General features: G+C 34.1%; 4 protein-coding genes across 7 annotated transcripts; 2 read left to right on the top strand and 2 right to left on the bottom strand.

Moving 5' to 3' along the window:
- On the bottom strand, nucleotides 1–3269 carry LOC110609135 (4-hydroxy-tetrahydrodipicolinate synthase, chloroplastic). The gene is made up of 3 exons (XM_021748495.2): nucleotides 2814–3269; nucleotides 2586–2669; nucleotides 1–1145 (listed from the first exon to the last, which is right to left on the bottom strand). The coding sequence occupies exons 1-3, from the start codon at nucleotides 2897–2899 to the stop codon at nucleotides 218–220; spliced, it is 1098 nt and encodes a 365-aa protein (XP_021604187.1). The 5' UTR covers nucleotides 2900–3269; the 3' UTR covers nucleotides 1–217.
- Nucleotides 3270–5097: 1828 nt separating this feature from the next.
- LOC110605114 (aspartic proteinase Asp1) lies at nucleotides 5098–9986 on the top strand. Of its 2 annotated transcripts, none has more exons than XM_021743441.2 (9): nucleotides 5098–5364; nucleotides 5884–6097; nucleotides 6324–6441; nucleotides 6869–7092; nucleotides 7639–7863; nucleotides 7955–8093; nucleotides 8486–8683; nucleotides 9459–9531; nucleotides 9627–9986. In XM_021743441.2, exons 2-9 carry the CDS (start codon nucleotides 5892–5894, stop codon nucleotides 9734–9736), a joined length of 1293 nt encoding a protein of 430 aa, XP_021599133.1. In that variant the 5' UTR covers nucleotides 5098–5364; nucleotides 5884–5891; the 3' UTR covers nucleotides 9737–9986. The 2 variants fall into 2 exon arrangements, with proteins under 2 accessions (XP_021599133.1, XP_021599140.1); XM_021743448.2 differs by having other exon boundaries at nucleotides 5099–5364; nucleotides 5975–6097.
- Nucleotides 9987–11827: 1841 nt separating this feature from the next.
- Nucleotides 11828–12744, top strand: LOC110607547 (dirigent protein). The gene has a single exon (XM_021746681.2). The coding sequence runs from the start codon at nucleotides 12027–12029 to the stop codon at nucleotides 12609–12611; it is 585 nt and encodes a 194-aa protein (XP_021602373.1). The 5' UTR covers nucleotides 11828–12026; the 3' UTR covers nucleotides 12612–12744.
- A 213-nt stretch (nucleotides 12745–12957) lies between these two features.
- On the bottom strand, nucleotides 12958–23375 carry LOC110607534 (phosphoinositide phosphatase SAC6). 3 transcript variants are annotated; one of them, XM_021746663.2, is made up of 21 exons: nucleotides 22755–23360; nucleotides 22484–22657; nucleotides 22317–22400; nucleotides 21929–22056; nucleotides 21736–21827; nucleotides 21042–21099; nucleotides 20706–20762; nucleotides 20566–20599; nucleotides 20363–20443; nucleotides 19234–19340; nucleotides 18816–18902; nucleotides 18643–18720; nucleotides 18279–18349; nucleotides 18096–18194; nucleotides 17777–17876; nucleotides 17274–17382; nucleotides 17086–17158; nucleotides 15887–15980; nucleotides 15239–15331; nucleotides 14672–14738; nucleotides 12958–13390 (listed from the first exon to the last, which is right to left on the bottom strand). In XM_021746663.2, exons 2-21 carry the CDS (start codon nucleotides 22629–22631, stop codon nucleotides 13260–13262), a joined length of 1791 nt encoding a protein of 596 aa, XP_021602355.1. In that variant the 5' UTR covers nucleotides 22632–22657; nucleotides 22755–23360; the 3' UTR covers nucleotides 12958–13259. The 3 variants fall into 3 exon arrangements, with proteins under 3 accessions (XP_021602355.1, XP_043810057.1, XP_043810056.1); XM_043954122.1 differs by lacking the exon at nucleotides 14672–14738 and having other exon boundaries at nucleotides 22755–23375; XM_043954121.1 differs by lacking the exon at nucleotides 18096–18194 and having other exon boundaries at nucleotides 22755–23372.
- Nucleotides 23376–23465: the final 90 nt, after the last annotated feature.

Raw genomic sequence — 23465 nt, 5'->3', positions numbered from 1 at the left:
TTTGTAAGCAACAACAGCCAAATGAAATATTTTTAGCATTAAAAGCGCACTACATTAGCAGAATATCAGCAATAGGAAGCCAGCTAGTACATTCTCATCTCCATGTTTAACAAGGTATCAACTATCAAGAAACCTTATTTGTAAACAGTAACTGAAAATGCAAAAACAGACTAGTCATTGGACATACATGCTAAGGATCTTGGACAACAAAAACAGACTAATACCGGCCTACCAATATGAATTCATCATCGTCGAGAACTTGAACATCTTTTTCTCCTATAAAATTCTCCCGTCCAATTGACTTGACCAAATTCACAAATTCTACCCTCTTTGAGAGATGAAGAGGTACATATGGTAGCCTGAAAACTGGCCTCACAACTCCAAGTTGTGCCAGGGCAGTGTTCAATGCAATGGGGTTTGGCTCGCTGAAAAGCCAATCTATAAGAGGCATTAATTTTGAATTCAGTGCAGGGTTCTTCCCCTCAAACATAAGTTTCCGCATTAAGGCTGGGACTAAGTTACTGGTCACAGAGATCACTCCAGTAGCCCCATGGTTCCACCTAGCATCATGGCATTGATCATCATTCCCGCTCCACACCACAATTCCATTCTCTGTGTATTCTTCCACCCTATCATTACCCACACATTCCTTAACCCCTGCCAAGTTAGGACTCTGTGAAACAGTATGTATCACATGAGGGGGAATATCTTGGCCGGTTCTTGAAGGCACATTATAAATAATTGTGGGACCCATAGGTACCACACTATCAAAGTGAGAAACCACTCCCTCCACAGAGGTTTTGCCATAGTATGGATTGATGTGGAGAGCAGCATGCATTCCAACTGCAAAGCCTTGCTCTGTGGCATGAATTGCTTCCCTAGTAGAGTTGCTTCCTGTGTTTCCAATAACCTTGATTGAACCACCAAAACAGTTAACTGTATGGCCAATAAGCATTATGTGTTCATCCCAGCTCATCAACTGACCTTCACCAGTCGTGCCACCAACAATCACACCTTCAGCACCATTAACAATTTGCATATTGACCAAGGCATCATATGCTTCAAGATCAAACCTACCATCAGGTAAATATGGGGTTTTGATGGCTGTTATCAATCTAAGGGATTTTATATCCTCTGATGACGTCCTGCAAACATTAAAAGAGCACATATGATTTTCTGTGGCATCAATTCTGGAACCAAACAAGCATTTATCAACGAGTAGTCCTTGACACCGAGTTGAGCTCACAAAAAAGCAACATCAAACCAACCATATGCACAGTAAAGAGGCAAGTTTTGTTCTACCAATCCATTACCATTGAAAACATAAAAACATCAAACCAAGTATTTTGCACTTGATTAGGATATACTATGCAACAGATGAATGGTACCCACCAATCTTTATAGCAATAATCATTTAGTTTGAATCTTTTAAAAGAACCATTGAGATCATTCGACCCATCAGCTATTTGAACCAAGTTTGTTCAGAGTTAATGCTTTTATCTAATATATTTAAGGTTCTGTGCTTTTCAAATGTTACCATGCCTTTCCTCAACTAAAGAGAATAAGGCGCTGTAAATCAACCAAACCACAATTAAAAGATAGTGAGAATTTAATTGCCTACACACCTAGCAGCAAAGTCAAAGTGATTGATCATCTACATTTTGTATCGCTAGCTAGCTTAAGGGCTAGGGCTATTTATCACACTCTCATCATTCTAATTCATCCATGAAAACAAACCCTAGGAATTCACTTACAATTATCTTTCACCAACATTACATGTCTGGCTACCGTTGATTTTTCTCAACTAAATACGTTTGAATATATTGGTCTAGTCTCGCATGTGTACAGTGAACAAACCATCTTTCCTTTTTCTCTCGAAGTTTTTAGCTTGTCCATCTATAATAAAGGAAACTATTCAACAAGAATCCATATAAAATATCAGATCGTCAACTATCAGTAATTGTAACAATCGTTGATATAACATCAGATTTTCAACAGCACTAGTTGCTTCAATAGTTGAAAATTGAGAATTTCCTATGCAGTCGTGGAAGATAATACATGAAGTACACTTTCTTCACCAATAGCACTAAAAAAAAATCCTATCACATAAAACCGAATCAGAAAAGCCTAGTTCACTCTAGCTATAGCACTAAAATACACAAATCTTTCTCATATCACGCAAGCAAAACTCAGAAGAAAGAATATTAAAAATTTACTATTTAGTTCTTAAATTATAAAAACTTATGAACTAGTCTCTTAATTTTAAAAAATTTATTAAAATATTTTTAATATTTTAAAAATTTACTGATTAGACGTTCCATAATGTAAGCTGTTAAAATAGTCAAAATGTCTAAAATACCCTCCCTCAATTCGGAGGGAAACATTTTGCAAACTCGAAACCAATTAAATTTTTATTTAAATCAGCCAAAATTAATAAATGAACTGATCAGTAGAGTTTTTAAAATAAGAATCCAGAAACCAACAATGAGTTTCTGAAAATATAAGGTAAAAATATAAAGACTAAATAATAATTTTACCATAAATATTTTATTTCAACTAAGAGTGCATCATATGGTATGGATTACCTATTTTTAACTTCAAAACTTCGCATTGGAAGATGGAAACTGGGTATCATAGCAGCTTGAGGAGATCTCCATTTTGTCCCACTCCTGTTTCAGAAAATAAAAGAAGCACTTTCAGAGAAGAACTAACGAAAAAATATTGGCAAAAATATAGATATATTATTATCAAATAAGGAAGGTTACAAAAGCCATAAAACAAAATGATCAATTAACATCAAAATCAGATTCAACCTCTTGCAGTAATCGGTGGAAACCACACTAGGAAGTTGGCAAGTAGAATCCCTGAAGAACTTACTACTGCTACTCAAAGCAGCCATATTTTATCTTATCTCTTCCTCTACTGAACACAGAATAATAAACAAAACTTTCAAGAGCTATAGCGTATAGGTTAAAGATTGCGACTATTTTCAGTAAGTGATGATGGTGGTGATAAGGGTGGAAATTGTAGGGATCATCGCGGTGCAGATAGTTTGCACGAAGCTGTGGAGGAGGGTGGCTGAGCTAGAGCTGGGGTTATTGAACGACATGACATCAGATTTTCGATCTACTCTACAGGCGGCGTTCACTGGCGGCTGAACGTTCTATTGCTCTCTCCCAATAACCGAAACGGAACAGGCCGTAAGTTGCACCGCGTTGGTCTAGGGATGAGTAGTTTATTGTATTTAGTATGTGTTTTTTTTCTTTTTGTATAAAATTTATGAAATCTCATATTTTTCTGGTACCACCGGTCACCAAACAGACTCATTTGATTGGTCAAAAGAAAAAAAAATCACTTGGGTGTTTGGTTGGCTGCGAAATTTCCTCCACGACTTTTTGGGCCTTCCCGACTCATTATTTCCTGCGAAATTCGCTATTTATATTATATTATCTGAAATTAATGTGTTAAATACTTGTGTTGCTTTTTTTAATTTATCAATATTCGAGTTTATCAAATTTATAATAATTAAATATAAATTCATTATATCAACAATGACGTGTGTTTAGATTGTCTAGTTCTTTTTAGAGATAAAATGCACCATAAATTCAGGAACAGATATAAATGGTTAAAATTATGATAATTTTAAAAATAAATTTAAATATTATAAATAAAAAATACTAATTTATTTATAAAAATAATTTATTTTTTTCACAAGAAAATATTTTTTTAAATATTTTTTAGCATTTAAAATACTTAAAAATTTTAAATAAAAAATAAATTATTGTAAAAAATAATTTTTATAAAAAAAATTATTTTTTATACTTTGAAATTTTTATAAGATATCTACATATAAATTTAATAATAAATTTTATTTTTTATATTAAGTTAAATAATAAAAAATAAATTATTTAATTAAAAAATATTTTCTGCACAAAAAATTATTTTTCAAAAAAAATAATTTTCAAATATAAATTATTTTCTATAAATAAATGAATTCTTAATTTTAATTTAAAAATAAAATTTATTAATAAATTTATATAAAGAAATTTATAAAAAATGAATTTTTTTTAATAAAAGAAGTCAATTTTTTTTAAAATAATTTTTTTAAAAAGAGAAAATATTTTCTGTTACATTAAATTATTTAAATATTTTAAATACTAAAAGAATATAAAAATAAACGGACCCTGAATTACACTTTTTTTAAAAAATAATTAAATGACACATTTTCCTCCAATTTCTATCTTTATTCCTTTTTATTATGTATTTAAAGGCGTAAAAATAAATTTCAGGAAGCCATCGATTCCGTTACTCACCCCTTTTCTTCATGTGTCCCTCCTCTTCCAACCTCAATTTCATGAGGGATTATTAGGTGATTCAAGTATATCATCCTTGAGCATAAATTTTTAATTTTAATTTCACACTGCTCTCTTCCACTCTCAATCACACTCAGCTGACGTATGAAAACACCAAAATAAGGTTTATTTTTCTACATTCATGGTCAAATTATTCTGCAAGTGCTTCCAGAAAATGTTTTCACTGGCCCTCAAATTTATTTTTATTTTTAAATTCATAATATACAAGATCATGCCATTAGAAGGGTTTCTCAAATTCTCATCATTCAACAATCCAACATTGCAAAGGTCTCGCCGATCCCTCATATTACCTTGGCCATTATTTTTCAAACAATCTCTAAATTTTTTTCCACTTCGCTAAACAAACTTTAAATTGACGACGCTTTGCAAATGTAATTTTAAGTAAGAAAAATACGCAAAAGTGAATTATAATAATTAATTTCTTCTAAAAATCAAATTATATTTAAAAGAATGAAAGTTTTGACAGTTGACTATGTTATGCTTACAGTAAATATAGTGATTTGTTTTATTCTGAAGTTGCTTGGATTATAATTGTAGAATTAAATACTTTTTGAAGTTAGATAAAATTAACGAAAAAATTAGATAATAAATTTTTTAAACTGCGAAAACGTTTTACTATTTTTTCTTGCGATAAGAAACTGGTGTGAGGATGAAATTGTCATTTTATCTTCTTTTTGTCTGTGTTAAAGGCCCGCTCACATTTATGATATGAAAGAACATGTAAACGACAAACACTTCGCACTGACAGTTGTCGTTGGCCGCGAAATTTCCTTGATGGCTTCTGTATTTTCTAGTGATTATGGTCTTCTTGATCCCATCAACTATAATCATTTGAAATCTGATGCTGATGGGGGCAACACAATTCTGCTGAAGTCTTCGGGGGTATAGATAGATTGGAGGAAATGTTTTTTGCTTCCTCCAACACTCGCACTGAGGTGGAGTTTACTATCAAGAAATTGAACAGAGTATGCTAGCATTTCAAGAATCTCAGGTTTGATTCTTATATTATCCTTCTTTAATTCAGTTCCTTTGTTTAATCGCTACTCTTTCACATGTGTTTGCTCATACACTCATTTAGCCCTCCTACCTCATGGAGGAAAAGAATAAACATCTCCCCAAACACACATTAGAAGAAATCTCAACTTCTGTTTGGAGGCTAGAATGATTCTCCAATAATCCCAATGCAAAAGAAAGGTAAAACTAATTAAGGGACGTCTAAAGAACCAAGCAATGCTCATGCCAATCCCTCCATGAGCGAATGCTTAATTGGGAAGCAACCTGCCCTTAATGCCAATCCTAGGTTTCAAAGTCACCTTCACATTAAAAACCAAATTTGGACGGACATGAGCTACAAACCAACAAACCCAGCTCCCCAAACTAGACACTAGAACAAATTGTACCGGTATATCTTTTCCCCCTGCATTCAGTCATTTTAACAAACACATAGCATAGAATAATATATTATTGTGGACTAGAAATTTAAAGCACTCAGTGATTCATTTGGTATCAGAGAAAGAGATGGGAAAAGGGAAAGTGGGTTTTTCTGTGATGGCGTTGCTGGTCATACTAGGTCTGATTTTGGGGTCTTCATCTGCTTCCAGTGATGATAGGCGGCAAAGATGGAGAAAGACAATGCTATCAGGAGAAATGATGTCGTCAATGATGCTCAACAGAATTGGATCATCCATTGTTTTTCCTCTTCATGGGAATGTATATCCTATCGGGTATGTATATGAGATACAGAAGTGAAGTGTCATGCATACGATTATCCTTGTTAATTCTTTGCCTCAGATTTTAGCACTATGTCAAGATTCATAAGTTCCTATATTCTATATACCACCATTGATGATAATTTTGCAATAAATCTATGGAGATTTGTTGTGGTGTTCAAGTTAATTGTTTCGAGTATATTTATTGTCTCTTTTCTGAGGTCAGAGTTCCATTTTGCAGATATTATAATGTTACTCTAAATATAGGGCAACCATCAAGACCCTACTTTCTTGATATAGACACAGGAAGTGACCTCACATGGCTCCAGTGTGATGCTCCCTGTCGCCAATGTACTGAGGTAAACCCGTCATCACTGGTTTTCTCTAAATCAATTTTTTTAACCAATATACCTGTGGTTTATTCACAATGATATGATATTTAGCATTTATTTATGGAAATCGATTTGCATGGTTAAATACACTCAAACCCTTCACCATCATTTACATCTTGAAAAAGCATGTATCTACTGGGATTATGCCTTATCTAAAACTGAAAGCGGATGCAGAGTGCTTTTATCGTAATTGGATATGAAATCCTATTTGTTATTCCTATTTCAGTTCACTCACTAAGTGTCAGCATATTGTCATACATAGATAGATTTCAGGGCTTACAATCATTTTAACAATTTCTTTTTGGTCCACTCAAAATAAATATTATTGGCAGGAAAATACCCTGTTTGCTAATGTCACTATGATAATTATCTTAATTAAGTGTGGTCTTTGCAGGCACCTCATCCACTTTACCGACCCAGCAACAACCTAGTGATTTGCAAGGATCCCATCTGTGCATCTTTGCAGCCACCTGGTGAGCACAACTGTCAAGACCCAGAGCAGTGTGACTACGAGGTTGAGTATGCGGATGGTGGATCATCCCTTGGTGTCCTTGTCAAGGATGTCTTTCTTCTTAACTGCACAAATGGAAAGCGGCTTAATCCTCTTCTGGCCCTCGGGTTCTTTTCTTTGCTTTCCTTCCTTATCTCAGTTTCACAGGACTTGCACAGTTAACATTTTTTTGTCTTTTTGGCTTGCTGTGTATTTAGAAACTTTAGGTAGTCTCATGGAAACCTTTGGATGAGATAGACATTTAACCTTTTATGCAAAAGCAGAGATTCTATTATTTGAGGATGGATAAGTTACAATAGCAATAGGATATCTTATTTTGTTCTCTAGACAATGAAGGAGATGGTTGTTAACTGGGGAGCGAAATGGGGCACAACATCAAGATGGGTACCCAAGTCTCAGGGCTAAGGCATAATGGCCGAACACCATAAAGTCTTGGAGCAAGTGGATAGTGTGAGATAACCAATAAGGAAATAACAATGGGACTAATTAACAACTAAGACTATTTAAAGCTTTATTGGGGCTCGATATAACATCTCTTTTTCTGCATCATATGCACAAGATGTGAAACTTTGTAAATTGAAATTGTTCTTCAAGTCACTACTATTTTTTTAATCTAAATTATTACTTTTTTATATTTTCTTTTTGGTTTACAGATGTGGATATGATCAGTTTCCAGGTAGAGATCATCATCCCATAGACGGAATACTTGGCCTCGGCAGGGGAATATCCAGCATCCCATCTCAGCTTAGTAGCCAAGGTTTGGTGCAAAATGTAATAGGCCACTGTTTAAGTGGGCGCGGTGGAGGATTTCTCTTCTTTGGAGAGGATATCTATGATTCATCTCGAGTGGCTTGGACGCCAATGTCACGCGAGCTTTCGTAAATAAACCTATGGATATCCTTTCATCTTTTGAAATTCAAGCTTTATTTTTCTTTAGTTTATACTTAGCCATTTCATTTCTTATGCCAGCAAATACTATTCACCTGGATTCGCGGAATTGATATTTAACGGAAAATCAACCGGGATTATAAATTTACTCGCTGTTTTCGACAGCGGGAGCTCTTATACTTACCTGAATTCACGGGCATATGAAGGATTACTATTTTCGGTGAGTAGAACTAGGAAGCAATTTCATTGTGCATTGTCAAAAATAGCTCTCAGAAAATTGGCGTAAAGACTATCGGGCAAACAATAGCATGCATTTAAATTATTTGCAAAGTATTTGTCTATACCTATGAAATTCTTTTATGCACTGAGAAAAGATTATTCATTCCTAACATAAATCTCTCATAGAGAAACACAAACACATACACACGATCATGCATGTGAGGGGGAAAAAAAAAGAAAATGAATAAATAAGGAAAGAAAGGTTCATCATTGCCTGTCCATGATTAAGACAATTTCCACTGTCAATTTAGTTGCAAATAACTGTTACCCATTATTAAACCATCCTCAGGCATTAATAGCATTTATCGTTTTATGGCCTTGTTTTTTTAACAGTTGAAGAGAGAATTATCAGGAAAGCCCTTAGGTGAAACACCGGACCAGACGTTACCACTTTGTTGGAAAGGGAAGAAGCCTTTTAAAAGCATTCGTGATGTCAAGAAATATTTCAAGACCTTTGCGTTGAGCTTTATAAGTGGTGGGAGGACTAAAACTAAGTTTGAATTCTCCCCAGAAGCTTACCTGATAATTTCAGTAAGTCGAGCCTTTTAACTTTATCCCACCTTTTATTTTGCAGTTTTTTCCTGAAACTATATTGGCAAGATATAATCAAAGCAGTAATTGCAAATACATTTAATATTTCATTACATGATTTGGTTACATAATTAGAATTTGATGTAATAAAATGATACTTATATCATATAATCAATTACGTTTAGATTAGTATAACAAATATTAATAATTATTATGCTTGTTTTGATTTATTTTTCTCGTTTTTGTCATAATTTTTGCAACACACACCTCCCTCAAGTATTACTGGTCACCATTTCTACTGCCATTCCTAACACCATCATCATATCACCAATGCTGCTACCTGGTCATTATTACACTATCACGACCACAACCATTATCATCCCGCGATTACTACTCAGCCATCGTTGGCACTGCCGTCACCTAAACTCCACAACCACCATTCAGTCGCTACCACCATTTAGTCGCCACCACCTTCTATGCACAATTACAATTACCACATCAACCACCACACCACTACTGTCATTGCCGCCATAACTATTACATCATTAACATTAAGCTCTTTGGCCCATTTCCACCACTACCATCAATAATGACAACTTCTATTGCCATTCACTTGTTATAACTACCTTGAAAAGTTAAAATGTTTAACTAAATTATCTTTATATTACTTTGCAAATAAATATAAAAGTAAAATAACTATTAGTCGCATTATATTATGTTACGTATACCAAACACTTAGCATTTGGGTGCTAATAATACTGCTTCTGCTTGCCAGTCCAAGGGAAATGCTTGCTTGGGAATTCTAAATGGTACAGAAGTAGGGCTGCGGGATCTAAATGTCATTGGAGGTAAAAATATGTTGTATATAATCTGAAGCATAACTCGATGAATTGAAATTTCAGCCGTGCATCTGATCTGTGTTTCTTCTTCATCGTTCTGCTAGACATATCAATGCAAGACAGATTGGTGGTTTACAATAATGAGAAGCAAGTGATTGGGTGGGTCGCTGCAAATTGTGATCGGCTTCCCAAGTCCAAAATCAGTTTCTTTTAATAACAATGATACTCTGATGATCTCATCATCATAGGGTAACATCTGAAATATTATCTGTATATAATAATAAAGACAATAGATCTTTGTAAAGAATTCTCTATATTTACGAATATAAAGTGTACAAGGGGGGATAGGAAATATGTGCGAATTGTAATTTACAAAAATAGATTGTATGCACAGAATGGAAAATACAGCGATTAGAACCTATCAAGGCAAAAAGTTATTATTATGTGAAATGATGATTAAGCAATGCCTTGCAAATGCTACAACGGTGCATTTGGACATGCATTGGATGCATCTGAAATAAATGTGAATTGAAAATTGTATTTTGAATGAAAAATCATAAAGTTTTAAAATCAAATGGGATCTTGATAAAATTTTGTACTTGCCGCTACATTTTTCCGGAAGCTGGTAAGCTCTAGTGTAGGTGGGTTGTCAAGCATGGGCGTTGAGCTGCAGCCTGCAGAGATGCTTTTGCGTGAAGTTCAATATAGGCCAGTTAACAAGTGAAACGATTCCTCGGATGAAATTTATACTGATTTTCGAATTATCATTGGAGCCTGTGGAGGTTATTTGGCCTTTGTACAGTAGTGGATCTTGATTTCTTCTCCTGCACGCTTAGGTTCTGCGGAGCGACTTTGGCTTTGAGATTGCCATGCTCTTCTTCTTCAGGGAAAGCATTCTCCGATGTCTCCCAGCCAGCATCTTTTCTTGGTGGCGCTACCGTTTATTCAGTTATTTATTTATTTATTTTTGGGAATTGGTGGGACTAGAGTAGAGACTAGGGTTTCTTGATTGGGCTTGGCCTTGTATTTGGGTTACCTGTGTTTTAGGGCTTATCATTGGGTCTGAATCTGATTACTTCTTTTCGTTAATCTAGGCTTGTACCAATCTCTAATTGGATGAAATTCATTTACTAATTTTTCTCCAACTACTTGTCTTCTTTTTTTAGTAAACAATAATAAATCATGTTATAAATTACAATAAATAATTAAAAACACTTTTTTCATACTTATGAAGAAGATTTTAACATCTTTTTTTCTGGTTTACACATTTTCATTCTCCTGGACGTTAATGCTTAGTATAGAATTATGTGGGTGTGTGTTTTCTTTTGTCTCCAGTAAATTATTTCAACACGGGTTCCTAAAATGGTTCTACCTAGATTAATTTTCAAATTTTGGAAAAAAGAAAATCAAGGTTTTCAAATTCAGGGCAGCTGACTTTCAAACCTATAAAAGCTTTAATTTGTTACATAAATTTTTTAAAATTTCAAAATTTTACAATAATAATGGTGTATAATAGACCAAATTATTGAAATAAATTTTAAAGAAATATAATCAAATATCATATTATGATTGCATTTTCTTGGGATCATAAACAAACAACAGCTATCAAGGCTTTCTTTGAAACAGCATCAATCTATGGATAAAAGCGGATAAAGCTTTCATGCCAAGCTAACTCAGAAGGCACCTAAATTTATTTCAGATTTTTTAACATAAATTTATTTTTCAGGCGAAGTTTCCCTTAGGGATTCAAATGATGTAACTGAATTAATTCAAAATGTTATCTGGGCAAGAAAGAGTTTGAAAGGAAGAAAATCAAGATTCCAAATGTCATTCCTCCTCCCCTGTTTTGAATAAAAATTTTCATAAGAATTAAATTCAATTAGACATTTTTTACCAATTTTCTTATTTCGAACAAAAAAAAATTCACTTTTTAAATTATGCATAATTTTATAAAACTTTATTTAAAAATTCACTTTTTAAATTATTGCATAATTTTGTAAAAATAAAAAAGTTCAAAATATATGATTTTGGAAGAATTTACTTAAGAATATTCTCCCGTAAAATAAATCAGGACAAATGAAGAGTGCAGCAATTCAAAGTCTGAATTCGCAGAGTCTCTGCTATATCGTTTTTGAATACTTGCAGTAAATTCAACCCTTCCCGAAGTTTTCTAAAATTCCTGTGGCAGTTTTATTCACAATTTACAGAGTCCTTGGACTCACCAATCAGATTCACAAAATTATGTGTAATAAATAGAAGCAGGTAATGGGTTGCTTTTGACCACACTCATGGTTTGCTGCATAAATCTCCACATATGTTACACTCATGAGTTTGAAAATGAAGTCTCACCTACTTACAAATTCGCCGTTGATGATGCTTCTGTGCATCTATATCTAACGCTAGATTTTGCTGTTGACTGATTCAGCTTCTCTTCTGAGACCAAGCAGTCTGTGCCCCCGAATCTCAAGTCTTTCAGACAGCTCTATAAATGAACGTGATCATTCATGCTCTTGCTTGCACAAGTCACATCCATGGCTCAATCTCTATCCCCCTATGCTCTTGCTGCTTTGCTTTTAGTTCTTTCACTGAAGGCAACCTCCGCCGCTCACCACCACCGCCATCAGCTGAAGTCTCTCCACTTTTCGCTTTACCAACATGAGACTATCAACAAAACTGGATATATCATAGTGAATGGGGTTGCCGGAGCAAACCTCAGCCAAGTGGCACTGCCTTTCGGTACCTTGTTTGTTTTCGAGGATCCGATGACAGTAACAGCCAACCGAACTTCCAAAGTCGTTGGCATCGCAGAAGGAACTTCCATAACGTCTAGTCTCGATGGGCTGACGAGCGTTTCTACTGCTAAGATCACTCTAAATTTGAAGAAGCATAAAGGGTCAATCTCCATTGTTGGAGGCACTCATAATGTGAAACCTGCTGATCACCCTGTTGTGGGAGGTACTGGCGACTTCTTGTTTGTACAAGGCTATGTAACATCTTCGCCGGTGGATCTTGTTGGGATTACTGTTGTCTACAAGATTGAATTTCACCTGTATTGGCCTCCATATGCAGAGCAAGTTCATCCAGCCTAAAGGGCAAACTCAGAATCCAAAATCAACAACATAATCATATGATGATTGTATTTCTCTTACGCCATTATTTATTTTGTCCTCTGTTTTATTTTACAATAGCAATTGGAAAATATATAAATTATACTATTATTTTTCAAATATCAATCTCTCTCTTCCCCTGAGTCTGGGTTATTCCTTGGTCATGGAGCTGAACCAAAATAACATTTTCCCTAATGCAAATTGTATAATAAAGCAAGGCCACAAATCATGATGAACTTCCAATCTTCCATAGTTTCAAATTCATTAAAAAGGAAGCTAAAGGTTAAAACTTTTTAATTGCTTTAAACGTAAAAAGGACACCAAAAACTATAGAAAGCAACTATATCAATTTTGGGCGTTGTAGGTTTGATACAAAAATGTTCAAGCTGTAAACAATTCCTGTAACCCTACCACCTAAACATTTTGAGCTTGAACAACGCGTAAAGAAAACCCAATTATACATGATTAAAAAAATTGAAATACAACAAAAATGAAATTGCCATTCAGGCCAACAAATGCATGAATTCATCACGTATCAAAGCTACGTAGGCTGATTAAAGAATAAAAAATAAGCATCGTCCTAAGAATTTCACAGGGAAGTCATATATGAGAGAACATTCTGAACCCATATCAACGCCTTGGTTTATGCAGACGCGGCCGATTGCAGAAAATCCGTCCATTGGCTTTCACAAATGCTGCAATAGCAGCAGTAAGGCTTGCCCATATAAGCAAGAAGAATAAGTGCCTGAGATCATATGGAACTGCACAAAGAGATCGTAAAAGAGATAGTCAGTTAACAGTAAGAAAAGCTGTAGACATACGAGTATAATAGTAACCAAGCACCTTAATCTACTTCAGTCCAAGGCCAACAACAATCTCACTGTTCATGGGGAGAGGTAACTTTTTGAATGTTTAATACATTAAGTAATGCATTTTATGCCAGTTTTATACAGATTATGCATTTCAAGTAATCAAATATTCTTTATTTTGGTAATTTACTTCATAAATATATCAAATAAAAATTAAAACATTAATATTTTATGTCAAACAAAATAGTACAAATATATATCATCAGTTAACTTAAAATTCTATATGCATCATGTAGATGAATTAGAGATTAAATCCAACAGTTGATCTATCAAAAATAGATCATATATAAAGTTTAGGAACTATGCAAGGAAGCTCTTGTAAGTTCCATATAAACAGACTCCTCTCTCAGACACAGAAACATTGCTTAAATTACGTATCAACTATATTGTCTATCCAAATCTTTTTTAAGAACATTTTTACCGTCCGATTTCCAATAGAACTAAATAACACATTTCTATAATAATATAAATTCTTCAGAGTGGATAAATTGAAACTTTTAAAATATTAAAGGCTTACATAATTGACTGGTAAGCTAGAATATTTTTGGGTGTTAATTTGCCTTATATTAATGATGTCATCAATGGCAAGGACAAAATTCAAGTGACTTTTTTTTTTCTACAAGTCTTACCGTGTTCTGGAAATAATATTAAACTAATGAAGAAAGTGGAGAAAACTTGGTTAAACCTACAATAGACAGAAGTGGGCACCCACACCCATTGAAACTGCATAGTATTTCCACAGATCTCTCTCTTCTTACCACTCTGTGCAAGTGCACTTACCCACACATGCATGTATTCAAGTCAGAGTGTGGAAAATAATGGAATGCTGTTTTATCACAAAGCAAGACTATTGTATTTTCTTTCCTTTTGTTAATCATTAGATGTCCTCATACACAATAACTCAATAACCACGTCAGTATGGTAAATTTATTGAAGAGAAAAGGCAAGGTTGATTAAAATTCAAGATTCACAAAATGTTAATCCCACAAGTAAGGTGCATCCAGGCCATTCACGAGTATAGGTCAAAGATCATTTATAAGAAACATTTCTCAGTGTAAGGTCAAATGTCAAATTTACTATTTTATCCAAGTTGGTTTTTGGCCTTGCCGCACAAATACACATGCACACACTACAAACAATAAATATTTTGATTAGTAGTACTTGTCAACTCACCTCTGCAGAGTGACATCATGGAAAGAAAGAACCCAGTCATGACCAATGATAAAGCCAGCGGAAATGACTGCAAGAGAGTTTGAGGTTACATTCTTAACTAGGTAGTCTAAGCAACGATATACGCATTCAATTAAAGTTGCGATATAAGAATCTTTTCCGCATCAGAATTGACTTCATGGGCTTAAAATGTTAAAGGAAGTTGCAACGACTATTTTGGGAGAAAGCAAAATATTAGTCCAGATCCATCATCAAGGTGGAATGAATGTCATTTCCAGACTTGGGATATGCTCACAATGAAAAGTAGCAATTTAGCATACATTGATATATTCACAAGTATCCATGTTTTAAGCTTTACTAACAAGCATTCAATTAACAGTCCAACTCCATCATCAAGGTCAACTAAACAGACTTGCGATATGCTCAAGAATGACATTTAGGAGTTTCACAAATTTCACATTTTCATGTGTGCTCCACTTCCAAGTTGTAAGCTTAATTAAAAAGGATACTGGAAATTCCAAGAGACGTTTAAATGCATCTTCAAAAAAAAATTATTTGATTTGTACTCACAGCTATATTCTCAAGGCCTCCTGTTTGAGATGGAGGGGTCATATCTCGGTTTACAGAAACGATGTAATGTCCATGTAAGAGATCAATTGCATCCTTCACATGCAGGCCAGAAAAGAAAATTCAGTCATTTAACTATTGAGAATTTGTAGAATATATAATTCTCCTGAAAAGATATAAATCTCTTGTAGTTCAATATCTTGTATCCGAAGAAAAAAAACATATATTGTATATGTAATTTGAAAAAAAAAAAAGGCATACGCAGAAATCCAAAATCAAGTACAACAAATTACTACTAGAAAACAAATAGATACATTATCAAACAAGCAAAGCAAATTAAAGAACACATGAACTTTCAATACAAAAGACCTTTCGGGTTATCAAATAATGTCCACCAAAGCTTTAAAACAACTTACTGCTTTTATAACACAAATTATCGTCCAAGCAAAGCAAGTTAAAAGAATTGATTTGTAAAATTAGCTCACTGAAGTTTGAATACAAAAGATTATTACCAATTAACTCGGAGAAAAGCTTATTGCTTTCTTAATTTGTCTCACACACATGCACATGGGGAAATTTTTTTTATAAATACTCTATTACTTCTTCAATTGCCAATTTATCTGTGGTTTGAATGAAGTGAAGAGTACCCACCTGTTTTACACCATCAGAGAAGTTGTTGAAATAATAGCGGGCAAGTGCATTCCAACCGTCTTTAAGGATCCCTTGCGCTGTCCGCTGGCCACATCTGCGATGCAACAGAAGTAAAAACTTGGGAGTAATTTATGCATAAGAAAATAAAAAATACCAACTGCAAGAAATAAGACCATCATGCTTACTGCAGAGGATGAAGTGTATGATGAAGCTTTTTTTATTACCAAAAGCATCACATGTGGAAAGAATTACAATTAGCAAAAAAGAGAACATGCAGGGTGTCATTATGAAAATGGCACACTGCATTTTAGAAAAATCAGATTGTTAGGTCCCATTTTTTTTAAATCCACAAACTAAATAATTATTAATCTTGATATGAGCAGATCTTAGTACCCCTTCTCAACAACTAATAACACTAGTAGTAGTATAGTATCAGGAAAATATAAAGCAGAAAAGATTTCAATATATACATACATATCCAAAACAGAGAGAACATAATGGAACAAATTATATGAAATAAAAAAAATTGCCATAAACATTTAACTATTACTAGTCATCGTGGTGCATCAAAGAGAAATGAAGAGAAGAGCATAAAAGTACCAGGTTTAATGCCTTGACACTGAAGAGACAGGAACTTTTGAACTTATTATAGCACTATAAAGTTTCATCTAATTAATATTTTAGTACCGTTTCATTTTCTGGGCTATGGAAACAACCTCTCTGCGAACAGGGGTGAGGTTGCACAAATTAACCCTCCCCAGAGCCCCAAGTGCTGGATGCCTTGTTCAATAAATCACCATTTTTTTTAAATATCTTAGTCCCATTGACAAGTTTTATTAAACTTATTCCTAAAGTCTGCATATAAGAATTCAATATGTAAAACTACATGTTGATGTCCTTAAAAAAAGAATTTCTATTTCCCCCCCCCCCCAACTAAGATTAATTTACGCAGATAAAAAAAAAAACTAGAGAATATAGAATGAGTAATTCTATTAGACAGCTGCATATGCTAGACCAACTTGCATACAGACACTTAACTCATACCAATATAAATGAAGTCAATAGATGAGATCAACATGATCTGCAAATGCTTTCTCAGGAAAATTTCAAAAAGCATATTGTGTCTTTCAGTAAATTTGGCATAAGGGTGAGTACAAATTGTGCGTACAAAACTTTTGAATAGATCCACAGAAATGTACCTTACAAAATCTCCTTTTAAAGCAGGAGTTCCAGAATACTGGATGCTTATGTCATCCCCATGATTGGCCCACACTGAAGGCAGAAAACAGTAGCAACCAAAATCAACAGCAGTGACAACTATGAAGATGCTAGGTAACTAGTGAGCTTCATAATAATTCTCAAAGAGCAAGTATATGAATGTACTCACATATTTTAAAGCTGTCATCAAAATTTGGATGCGAACTAATTGTTTCTTCTGCACTAAAAACACCAATCCTTCTAAGTTGGATTTCTAACATTCTTCGACCAATCATGCTCTGTGGCCACAAATATACATAAAATCCAAAAAGGAAAGAAATGAATGAGTCATCATATTAAAGGACAAATCTACTGGCACACCACATACGCAGGTTAAATGGCAATACAAATTAAAGAAAATTATTGTCTTTTGACAAGTTAAGCAATTTGGTGTTTTGAGAAAAAAGTTTTAATCAATGAAAATGATGTAATTTCAATGTGCTTGTTCATGAATGGCAATAATATATTGAACAGAGGTATATCATAAATAAATGCCACGGAAAATTGCAGCACAACATTTTGAAAGCCCAAGACAATCCAACTTCCGATTTGCAACACATATGCTACTTATATGTTTTGACACCACGCAGAACAGGAAGGAACAATACTTATATGTCACTGAAATTAACCTACCTGAGTAACATTTGTACGGTCTAAGCAATCAATACAATTGGTCCTTACAACCCCAATTTGCTCCTTTATTTTCTCACCCTTTTCATTCAACAAAAGGTACCTATCAGTTATAAATAAAGTTAGAAATTATCAAAATATCAAAGCGAAACCAACCTCAATGGTCTGATGTTGGGAAAGCCCCTCTCTCTCTCTCTCTCTCTCTCTCTCTCTATATATATATATATATATATATATATATATATATTCTTATGAGCAAATGCAACAAAACATATTCAAGTAAAAGCAAATCTAACACGTCAAAGCTCTAAACAAAAATTACCCGCTTTTGTCAAGGAATTCTGCAATTTGGTCATAAAGGATAGAAAGGCGCTCAAAGTGAATATGCCCACAGATTTTATGAAAATCGAAGTGCAGATATCTACAACATTGAATTGCTCTTTAGCATAAGATGGACACATTTTGGAAAAAGAAAAGGGAAATGGTCAATGGAAAGAAATTCTACCTTACATCATCACTAATGATGTGCTGTGTTGCCTTAGCAAATTTTTCACTCAAGCGTCCTTCACCTCCATGCTGATAAGGATGAAAAGGGATCAACAAAATGGCTGAAAATACCAGTCTAAATACAAATATGCAATCTCAACAAGCACATATATGTACACAGAGCTTATACATAACAAATATATGAGCCTTACGCACAGCTCAAGCATAGGCATGCCCTGTTTATCCTCTTTTTAATGATATTAAAAAACATGAAAGTGACCAAGCAATTGGGTAAATAAAATCATTTGGTGCAAATGAGTGAGTACAATATTGAATAATATAATCCACCAATCTCATAATTCTTTTGATAATAAAATATGCACCTCATTAACAAGGTCTACTGCTATCACAGCTCCATATTTTTTTCTCAGATCAAGAAAATGCCGCTCTGCTACTTGAGACTGGACAAAATGAAAAATGACAAAGTCAATTTATGGGAAAAGGGAGCCTGAGAATTGGGTGATCAAACAATTCCTGAGGAATAGACAACACTCACTGCGTCCTCAGGTTTGACAATCTCGAACTTAGGCTTGTATGTCAAGTCGACAATCTGCTCCCAAATAAATGGCATTGAACCCCGAACCTAAACAAGGCAACAAAAAGAAGACATTATATGAGAAAATTGATCAGTCGTGACAACAATGCACAAACTAAGTTTCTAAAGAATTACATATCCCATAAATACAATATAAAAGCCGTAATAATAAGAATACATCATGTAATATGAATGCCAAGCATTATACCATTATTCAATCTATTGATGTTTCCCTCAATGACTTGTTCAGAATATTTATGCCACATTTCTTTTTCCTAGCATTTTATAATGAGAATCTAATTTGAAGAAGCTCATAATAATACAATGACTCCATTGCAAAAGTTTAATCATATCTACAACTCTATACATAAAACATTACCTGCACAAATGATGTTGTAAATCCATTCATATGTACAATTTGTTCAGATTCCACAAAATTAGCAACATACCCATCAGGATCAGCTCCTCTTCTCCACATGCGAGTGCCTTCCAAAGAAATACAAATTCTCATGAAATTGATGAGATGATACACATGAGCATTTGATTATGCTACTGGGAAGAAAGGTACAACTAGTTCCTCCCACAAAATTTGAAGCATGAAGAAATACTTCAATGTTTTTCATCATGCTTTTACTTCAGCAGTCATTATGACCTCAAAACATTAGCAATATCTTTAAAGAGAAAAAAATAAAATAAAATCAATATTTCACGTCAATATTCAATCAACACAGGAGAAACAACAAAATAGAAATAAAACTATTGCATATAAATTTACTTTATGGTTTCCCTAAGCATTCTTCAAGATCTCCAAACATTAACAGTAAAGAGAAAAGAAAAAAGGAAAAAGATGAATATTTCATGTTACTCTGCAATCAATCCATTAGAAACAAAGAGAAGAAACAATACCCTCATATAAGAATTTATTTACGATGATTTATCATTTTTGTTTAGTCACTGTACTAATATTTCTGCAAAACTCTGAATCTATGATCAATGTCATTGTGGTTTCATAATAAATATATAATGCATTTTAGAGGGGGCCAATAACTCCTAACTAGCATTCTTGCTCACCACATATGTTACTGAAACAACTATTTGGACAAATGTTAAATTTCCATAGAGGTAATTTGTCCCTTATATGGCCTTAGACTCCTCTTCTCCTTGAGCTAGCTTTTAGGGGTGAGGTAAGCCTAGTCTATTTTCTTAAAATGGTATCAAAGCCTCTCATCCAACCTTGGAGCCTCCCATAAGTATTTCTCCCTCCAGGTATTTGATTTTGGATGTGAGGAGAGGTATGTTAGATTCCCACATTAGTTTGGGATATGGGTAACATGCTTCTTATATGACCTCAAGCACTGTTCTCCCTTGAGCTAACTTTTGAGAGCGAATTAGGATCAACCCATTTTCTTAAGAGTTAAAAAGAAATTGACAAATACTTGGAAATTGGATATTAGATCAAGATTTAGGCTAGATAAACTAGACAAGATTGAACAACATGCTATAATTACCATTTCTCCTCGTGCATCTCCTAGCGATCAAAGTAACTTCAACTATATCTTTTCCAATGGCTGCTTGAAAGTTCTGAAAGCCTGATCATCAATTAAGGACAAACTCAAATGGAATACATAAACATTGACCATGCAGTAGCTAAAGTAAACTTGTTTTCATGTCAGGCCACAAAATTAAATTTTGCCAAGGTCCTCAAGGATATTCCCTTGGACAACAGGTAGCAGGTAGGGATCAAGCTGCAAACAAGAGACCCATTAAATGATTAGAAATTGTAAGCTGCAAACACCCACACCATACCAAAATAACAATAGATAGAACTAAGGAGTAAGGAAACAATTCAACCTTATTATCTATGAGAGCTTCCAACATATAGTTGTTCCATAGAAACCTGGGTTCTGCCTGTGACAAACATTTGCTGAGAAAAGAAAAACTGCAGATTCTTTTGAAACTTATATTGGTGGAAATTTGAATTTCATGGGGACATAAAGAGATTATTGCTCACAAAGCCAAGCACAACAAACAGAGTGAACAAAAAGGATAGGAAAAGAAACAAGAAAATTAAAAAGAAGAGGAATCCCCATTTAAGATCCAGAATTCTTTCACAGTAAAAGTGCACCAAAAACCGAGGAGAAAGATGAAGGAAGAAGAAGAAGGATGATTTCAAATGTCAAAGATTACCTGTCTCCAGAGAGGAAGTAATTTAGATTCATCACCCAAATCATGCAACCGTTGTGCACTGTAGCAAAAAAAAAGGAGATTGTATAGAAGTTATAGTTTCACCTTCAACACACCACATTAAGACATCGATGAATAAAGTTAGCCCAACTTTTTGGCTTTAATGTTATACATCCATCATAAAATAGGTGCTTCTTCTTTGGATTGTATAGGAGCAAACCAACAGCCCGCTTTAGATGAACTTTGACAAAGTTGAGCCATCAATAGTTTTGAGTCTTAATCTTTGCTTAACACCATCTTGTTAGAAGTCCAGCCATTTGCCTGATAGGTACCTCTGTTTATGCTTTCATATATAGACAACCATGATTTTCCCAATTATATTTCAACTAGAGAATTTCTATATTTTATTACTTTTAAAATTAAGTTCTTCTTTCATTAAGTCCACATAGTTATCCCAATTGATCCTAGTAGCTTACATCCAAATTTACTTGCAACATCTTTTTATTTTATTCCATTTTTTACTCCATAATCTGGAGTATATAAACCAAAGGAAGGTTTAGCACATTCGATCTCATTTCAACTGGCAGTGCACAAATAATTAACTGTTTGTGCAAGGTTTCCACAACAAATTAAAAACAACGGGGCACATTTACCATAATTAAAATACACAAACAAAAATATTTGGGCTAATTATCACCTCAGCGTTAAATTGGTGTGATATGAGAAATAAAGACCCGAAGTCCGCTCAGCAACTCTAAGCAGCCCAGAGAATTCAGTCTCTACCTTTTTCTGCCAAAGTTGGTGCAATAATTGTAGACTAAAGCATTTTCTAGTTAAATAACCAGAAACCAGTCAATCAGTGCAGTGATAGAATAGTAACAGCACGTTACCTGTTCCACAGAGGAATCTTTAAGAGAATGATCGCAAGGCAAAATCTTCAATGACGAAATTTTAAAGATAGGATGTCCCAAATACGATCCAACAGATTCCCCTTCTGATATAACTACTAGGTATGAACCTAAAGCATCGTTGAATTTATATTAGGGTCAGTGCAAATGCAAATGCAGAGCTAAAAAGAATAAAAATTGTACTTTACAGCATAATTTTGTAGAATCGAATATCCATCCTCAAAATGCGATTGATGAAAGAACAAAAATTTAAGTATGAATTGACATTGCCCAGGTTTCCTTTTGCACTTATAGATCCAATCAAGTGAAAAAGCACCAGAATTTGGCCTCAGAGAATTGGATTTTGATCTAAACAAAAACATTTTGTTACCTGCTACAAGCTTAAGCATCCCAACTACACCAAAAATAGTCTTAATTTTCGGAACACGAAGAGCGCTGCATTCTGGAACTCCATCTGGAATCCAAATAAATAAATGAAAATCTAACAGTTACCTAATCATACATAAGCCAAACGAATAAATAAATAAAAACACAAACCAATGAGTTTCATGGAACCATCAACCCGACTAACAGCCAAAGGAGAACTAGAAGATCCATCGGTAGGTTCAATCACATACTCATCTGGAAATTCCCAGAGACGCATACGTGTATATAGCTTCTGCCCCGACTCTGCCCTCTCCATCATTATTATTTTATCAATTACACAATTTCCTTAAAAAAGCAAAAACATTCATCATCAATTGAAACAACTCTTAAATTCAAGTTCAAACACAAGAACAAGATGAATGAGAGCAGATGTTTGAGTTACCTGAACCTTAGTGAAGAAATCACACAGACATGGGAAGTATGAGATCCAATGAAAGCAGAGGAGAACAGGTACAACGTTGGCTTAGAAAATTGAATAGTTTTCTTTTCAGAATTTGGATTTGTTCCCTTTCTGTATGAAAAGTTAGGAACAGTGAAGTTTGAGGCTTGAACTTTCAACAGAGAAAAGGCGAGGGAATATGCTTGCATTTCGGCCTCTGAAACCGAAGGAGTGGTCCGTTGCTCACCTGGCCCTTTTGGACATGGTCAATTGCTAACGAATTTCTTGCTCTAGTTGCACCGTTGGATTTGATTACCAAATGCCAGTAACTGTTACTGGACGACGGCTTTTTTGTTTTTCTTCATTTTATTTGTTCCGAAAATAAGCGCACGTCTACAGCTTTTTTTAATAAATAAGTCTCTCGGCCTAATACAATAAAACAAAGAATAAAACCTAAATCCAGTCCAGAAGTCCATACACACGTTCCCAAAGTCAACACAGGAGATAGCATCCTTTTGGATTTAAAAAAAAAAAAAAAACAAAGACAAGTTCCTTTCCCAGAAAAATTGTAGGGTACAACTCTCGTATCATATTGCATGCATGCAATATACAGTACAATAAACTAATAAAATAAATATATTTATGTAAAAATGGTTATTCTTTTAGAAAATTACTAATTAGTTACTAATTTTTTTAGAATCACTAATTTAGTTT

The sequence above is a fragment of the Manihot esculenta genome, chromosome 2 (assembly GCF_001659605.2).
Source record: "Manihot esculenta cultivar AM560-2 chromosome 2, M.esculenta_v8, whole genome shotgun sequence".
NCBI classification, from domain to species: domain Eukaryota; kingdom Viridiplantae; phylum Streptophyta; class Magnoliopsida; order Malpighiales; family Euphorbiaceae; genus Manihot; species Manihot esculenta.
The sequence above is the reverse complement of the archived record's forward strand: the minus strand, read 5'-3'. Positions and strand labels throughout refer to the sequence as shown.